General features: G+C 37.6%; 1 protein-coding gene across 1 annotated transcript; it reads left to right on the top strand.

Annotated features, from left to right (window-relative positions):
• The first annotated feature begins 5,767 nt into the window (after window positions 1-5,767).
• Window positions 5,768-6,100, top strand: LOC119985542. Its single transcript, XM_038829835.1, has one exon. It carries the CDS (start codon window positions 5,768-5,770, stop codon window positions 6,098-6,100), a length of 333 nt encoding a protein of 110 aa, XP_038685763.1.
• Window positions 6,101-7,138: the final 1,038 nt, after the last annotated feature.

A 7,138-nucleotide genomic window follows, 5' to 3' on the forward strand; every position in this document is an offset into this window, starting at 1 on the left:
ATGGTCAACACAATCATGGCCCAGGATTCGAGCACAATAATTATGGCCAAACGAATTGCTAGAATAATTACGGCCAAAATAATAACGGCCCATGCCAGGGGCAGAATAATAATATGTAGGGAATCAGCCAGAATAATAATGGCTAGGGTTTCAATGGTGTTTATTCGTTCAGGTCACGTAGGGAATCAAAATCAAGGCGTGTAACCATATCCACCTATTAGTGTCTCATATAACCAAGATAATATTAGGGAACAAGTGATCGAAATCCTTCAGGAACAAATCGGCCTAGGACTAAGGCCAACCTTTCGCCCTACGTATAGGAAACTCTATTCTGATTGGATCAATCAAATGTATACTTTTGCTAGAGGATTTAAGTTACCTAAATTCACGCTATACAATGGGTCAAGAGAAGTTTCTATGATAGAGCATATAGGACGATTCACACTTCAGTGTGGAGAGGTATCAGACTATCACAAACTCAGGATGTTTGCTACCTCGCTGTCAAGCGTAGCATTTTCATGGTATGTTAATTTGTCTGAAAATTCGGTCCAAAATTGGCCGCAAATGGAGCAACTTTTTCACACCCAGTTCTATAGAGCTGAATCAGAAGTTACCTTAGTAGATTTAGCTAACCTTAGGCAATTGCCAGGTGAATGGGCCGAAACCTTTCTTCAAAGGTTTAAAACTGCTTGGAGCAAATGTTTTGTTCATTTGCACGAGAGAGAGTTCATTAAAATCATGCAAAGTTGTCTGAGCTTTGATTTAAAGAAGAAATTTCAGGATAGGGAATTCCCTAATCTCTTTCAGTTATGTACAAATGTAGTCAAATATGAGCAGTTATTAAGAGAAGAAGAACAAATGAAGAATTCAAGTAGAGGAACCTATTATAAAGATCCAAATTATGAAATGAACGAAGTAGATATAGGCGGTGATTTAGGATATGAGAAGAATCAAGCCAATGTATGTTTGACCGAATTAATACAAGGAAGATGTTCCAAAAGAAAAGAAAAATAGAATGTTCTCTTTTGATTTATCAAAAATGGACGAAATATTCGATCAGATGTATAAAGATAAACAAATGAAATTGAGTGATAAACATAAGCTTCATAGTCCAGAACAACTGTCTTGTTTTTCGTAATATACTATAGGATACCATTGAAGCTGGATGAATTGCATTCGACAAGGGAAAAATGAGGATAGACGAAGATCCTTTCCCTAAAACGACAAGAGTGAATATGGTCATGTCTGATTTGACCAAACTGACCGTGCCTAAATTCAAAATAGTATTGGGTGAAGACGTGGACGAGAAATGTCCTAGTGCTTTGGCTAGGTTGAAGGCAGGGTAATATACAACCCTAATAAAGCGGGGGATTTATGTGTAAGACGTCATAATAGCATCTGGTTAATCTGGAAATTGGAAGATAAGATGAGAGAAGAAGATGAATATGCATGAAACAAGCAACCCATTGTTTGGCAGCCAAAGTCACGAGGAGAAGTAAATTATATGCAAGGCAGACAGCCAATTGCATGGCAGCCAATGAGTTATGCACCAAGATTCTATGGGGAACATTCGAAATTCGTCCAGAATGTTATAACATTCCGATCTCAACTACGCAAAGCTGATGCCTGACATTATTACAAAGCTCAGACTAGGAGATCAGTCCCCTTTGATGAGATGACACACACTCAGCCAAGAAGATATCAATGAAATTATGGCCAAATGATAAGAAGAATGTATGGTCAGGTTCGCTAAGAAGTAAGTGGTGGATTGACTCGTTCAGGAATTGGCAGCGAAATAGCTACGGATACCATAAAAAGTACTGTTGAGACCCAAGAGGATGGAGCTGGCATGTAAATCGATGTCCCTTCGAAGTTGAGCAGCATTGGGAAATCCAAGTTTGATAGAAAGAAGGACGACGAAAGTGAAGACACTACTCCTATCACTATACGATTTGGTACAATGTCACTCGTAGTGGTTAATAATTACCTCTTGTCGAGTAGATTTGAGAAAGCACCATCGAAAAATGAAAGAGATTATGATGAAGAGGATGAACAAGAAAGAAGTGAAGAAGAAACAACGGGCTTTGTATTGATCAGCCTGTAAAGGAAGATGATGGAATTTCAACTGGCCGAGTACTGAAGGAATTGTATAAAGCTGAAAATCCAGCTGTGGGGCCACTAAGAGAATCAGGATATGAATTCCTTGTTCTGTATGGTACCCCCAAAATTACCAGGTGAGTGCCACGATCCATGGCAAAGAAAATTGAGGTGTCTTCTAGCCAATTGAAATCTACAGGTTGGGGCAAAGAGGAGGAAAAATCTCACCATCCTAAAACATTGGATATCATGGAAGTTGGGATAGGAGACGAGAGTAGGAAACCTTCAGAAGAAGAAGGAAGGATAGAGATTAATGCGGCCAAGAAAGTGGTACTCAGTAAACCACCTAAGAAATTAACCAAGCACCTACGATCTCTTTATGTGCATGCTACAGTAATGGAGTCCTAATGGCCATAGTATTAGTAGACAATGGGGCAGCCATTAATGCTATTCCATACAGAATGTTAAAGAAATTTGCCAAGTCAGAGGTAAATTTGATCCCAACGGAGGTGGTGCTGACCAGCTTCAATGGAGGAGCATCATCAGCCAAAGGAGTAGTACCCTTGGACATAACCATAGGAAGTACAACCAGGATGACCGTCTTCTTTGTCATTGATGGGCCAACCAATTACAATAATTTGTTAGGACGAGATTGGATATATGGTAGCCGATGTATTGCGTCTTCGTTACATCTCTTCGTTACATCGGTGTCTAATATTCTGGAATCAAAAAAATCAGGTCGAGATAGTATAGGCCGATAGCAAACCATTCACGACAGAGGCAAACATGGCCGAATATCACATGTATGAAGGAAACTATGGGATGGTTAGGTTAGTTTAAAATGGGGAAGAACCAACGGTGACAGCTGTGAATGAAGACTATCTATCGAACAGTTGAACGATCTATTCAATTCAATGAGGCCAAATTTAGTGGCTTTTGAGGAGCCAGCAAATGGCCTAGCAACTGGTAATACTTTTCAATGTTAGAAAACCAAATTAAAAAATAAGCCACAGTAATGACCATCAAAGCCAGATTAATTGCTTACTATCAAGAAAATGAAGAAGAAGAATGTATTGCACGAAAAAGGTAGGCTACAGTACAAGAATTCAAAGCCAGGCTCATGGTTCATCAAATAGAAGAAAGACTGACAAACATATGAAGGATAGATTGCCTGAATGAAGGCAGCGTTACGGACGAAATAAACCTAGGGGGTACCATGGACAAGGTAGAAAAGCAAGGATTTGCTAAAGCTCAAGATCCATTATTGGACGTGGACCTGGGACAAGAAGAAGAGCATCGACCTACCTTTATCAGTGGACTGCTCAACATAGAGGTTAGAATTAAAGTTATCGCTCTACTTAAAGAATATATTGATTGTTTCGCATGGGAATATGAAGAAATGCCCGGCTTAGATAGACAGTTGGCAGAACATAAATTACCAACTAGGCCGAATTATAAACCTCATAAATAGCCCCCAAGGAGATTTGCCTCTAATGTCGTCCCTGAAATAAAGAAGGAAATTGAGCGATTATTAATAGAAAAATTCGTCAGAACAACCAGATATGTAGAATGGTTGTCAAATATAGTTCCTGTTATGAAGAAAAATGGAAAATTGAGAGTATGCATAGATTTCAGAAATTTGAATCTGGCCACACCTAAAGACAAGTACCCGTAGTAGATTCTTTAGTAGATGCAACTGTTGGGTATGAAATTTATTCTTTTATGGATGGGTATCTTGGTATAATAAGATTTTTGTTGATGAAAATGATGTGCATAAAACTGCTTTTAGATGTCTACGATCATTAGGATGTTTTGAATGGGTAGTTGTGACATTTGGTTTGAAAAAGGCCGGAGCCACATACCAAAGGGCCATGAATTTAATTTTCCATGATATGATTGGCCAACATCTAGAAGTTTATGTCGATGATATAGTGGCTAAGTCGGTCAAAGTTAATGATCATTTTGGCCAATTGTGAAAGTTATTCGAACGAATGGGAATTTACAAGCTAAAATTGAACCCGCTTAAGTGTGCCTTTGGTATGAGTGTTGGGAATTTTCTAGGATTCCTTGTACATCAAAAAGGAATCGAAATAGACCAGAATAAGTCTAGAGCTATTCTAAGGGCCAGACCACCAAGCACTCAAAAAGAATTACAACGATTTTTAGGACAAGTAAACTTCTCAAGACATTTTATTTCCAACTTTGCAGGACAAACAAAAGTGTTCTCAACGCTATTGAAATTGAAAAAGTGAGGATGAATTCGTTTGGATGAAAGAACATCAAAAGGCTTTTGAAAGCCTGAAAGCTTACTTATCAAGACTACCAATAATGGTATCCCCCACACGAGGAAAACCACTAAAGCTGTATATATCGGCTGAATATCAATCCATAGCAGCGATGCTCGCGCAAGACAATTCCCAGGGCGAGGAAAGAGCCATTTATTACCTGAGTAGACAGCTACTCAAATATGAATGTAATTATTCTTCGTTAGAGAAATTATGTTTGGCTTTATTCTTTACATGTACTAAATTAAGGGCCTACATAAGGCTTGTAATAGTGTATTTAATTTCAAAGGAAAACATAATAAAGTAGTACATGTTTTCTCACCCAATTTTGCATCAAAGAGTAGGGTATTGGGCACTAGCCTTGTCCGAATTTGATATACAATACGTACCTCAAAAAGCAGTAAAAAATCAAGCCATGGCGGATTTCTTGGTCGACCACCCAGTCTATGTACTACTAAAGAATTAGAGCAAAATCTAAGTGCGATAAACATCAGCCCATGGATTCTACATTTCAATGGATCAAAAACGTGAAAGGGGACAGGAGTGGGAATTGTTATCATAACACCACTAAACCAAACATATCGATTCTATTTTACATTGGAAGAGGTGTGTACAAATAACGAAGCCAAATATGAAGCATTAATCATTGGCCTGGAAATCTTGATAGAAATAGGAGTAAAAAATGTAAGAGTAAAAGGGGATTCTCAGCTTGTAATATGTCAAATGATAGGAACATTCAAGTGCCAAAGTCATTCATTGTGCATGTTGCATGAAATTGAACAAGGTATATTAGATGAATTCGATCAAATCGAAATAGAATTCATTCCAAGGATGTATAATGACATGGCCAATGAGTTAGCACAAGTGACATCAGGTTTTAAGGAAATTAGTGTATTAGCGCATGATGTTACCAAATTCGGGCATATTAAGTCAGCCCTCAAGAGGATTGGGGTAGAAATCTTAAGTATAGAATATCAGGATGACTAAGATTGGAGATTGGAAATAGCTATGTTTTTTAACAATCCAAGTATAACCGTAACTAGAAGAACAAAATTGAAAGCTTTAAACCTTCTATTAGTGGATGAAACACTTTACAATAAATGCCCAGATGGAATTTTGTTGAAGCATGTGAGTATACAAGAAGCCAAAACCATCATGGCTGGAGTGCACGAAGGAATATGTGGGGCTCACCAAGCTAGTGTGAAAATGAGATGGTTAATTATAAGGCATGGTTATTTTTGGCCAACAATAGGAGAAATGTGTGCTCGATATGCTAAAGGTTGCCAATCTTGCCAAAAACATGGACCCATCCAAAGGGCACCTGCTAAAGAAATGGTGCCCACCATCAAGCCATGACCATTTAGAGGTTTGGTCATAGATTTAATATGGAAAATTCATCCCCATCGTCCAAACAACATACTTTCATTATAGTGGCTATCAATTTCTTTACCAAATGGGTCGAAGCGATACTTTTGAAGGAAATAACTCAAGAAAGCGTGATCGATTTTATCAAAAACCATATTATGTACAGATTTGGGATTCCTCAAATGATATTGGTCGATCATGAAACTTCACTCAATGGAGAAAGGGTAAAAAGTTTCTTGGACAAATTTGGCATCCAGTTAGTCAATTCGACTCCTTATTATGCTCAGTCAAATGGGCAGACTGAATCGTCCAACAAAGCTTTAAAGAATATCATAAGAAAAATGATTGAATAGAATGCCCAGAAATGGCATGAAACTTTAATACAAGTATTATGGGCGTATAAGATGAGTCCTCGTTCAGCTACTAATGTTACGCCTTTCAATTAGTATATGGACAATAAGCAGTTCTACCCGTAGAAATAAATGTTCAATCAATGCGAATAGCCTTGTAAAATAACTTGAACAAAGAAGATTATACAGAAGCCATGATGCAAAATTTACTAGAGCTAGACGAAATCAGATTAGAAGCCCTTAATAGAATTGAGGTGCAAAAGGCAAAGATAGCAAAGTGTTACAATAAAAAGGTAATGGCTAAATCCTTCGAGCAAGGAGAACTAGTGTGGAAAGTTAGAATGCCTCTTGATTTAAAAGACCCTACGTATGGGAAATGATCACCCAATTGGGAAGGACCATACCAAGTGGAGTCTGTGTTGCCTGATAAGTGCCAAAAATATACACTTTTAATAATGAATTATTAAGGAATTTGTCACATAATTAGGGTTTAAAGTGATTATTACACCACTAAAATGCAAATATCATTTTCACTCACTTTGTATTTATTTTTATATTTTCAGGCCCAATTCATACCAACCAATGTTCAACATTTGCTAGCTCATTTCATGAAGAGCCCATATGCTTTTGTCCACTACCATCTTGATCAAATTATTGATTATCATTTGAAAGCCCACCACATGATTTGTCAAAATCATTTGACATCATTCCATGTATCACCATCATTATAGTACAAATTGGACATTCAATGATGGAGACTCCACTTAAATGCAATGATGGAGAGTCCACTTCAATGCAATGATGTGACTCCACTTCAATGCAATGATGTGACTCCACTTATTTTGTCATGGTTGGTCATTCAATGGATGGATAGCTCCTAATTTCCTATAAATAGAGAGCTAGGGGAAGAAAAGAGGACAACATTGAAGGAGGAGAGAAAGAGGCAAGAGAAGAAGAAGAATTAGAGAGTGAGTTCTTGAGTTTTATTTTCTCTTTTACAACAATTCTCTCACATATTCTTTCTAGAATTTTGTGAGATTA

The sequence above is a fragment of the Tripterygium wilfordii genome, chromosome 19 (genome assembly GCF_013401445.1).
Source record: "Tripterygium wilfordii isolate XIE 37 chromosome 19, ASM1340144v1, whole genome shotgun sequence".
NCBI lineage: Eukaryota > Viridiplantae > Streptophyta > Magnoliopsida > Celastrales > Celastraceae > Tripterygium > Tripterygium wilfordii.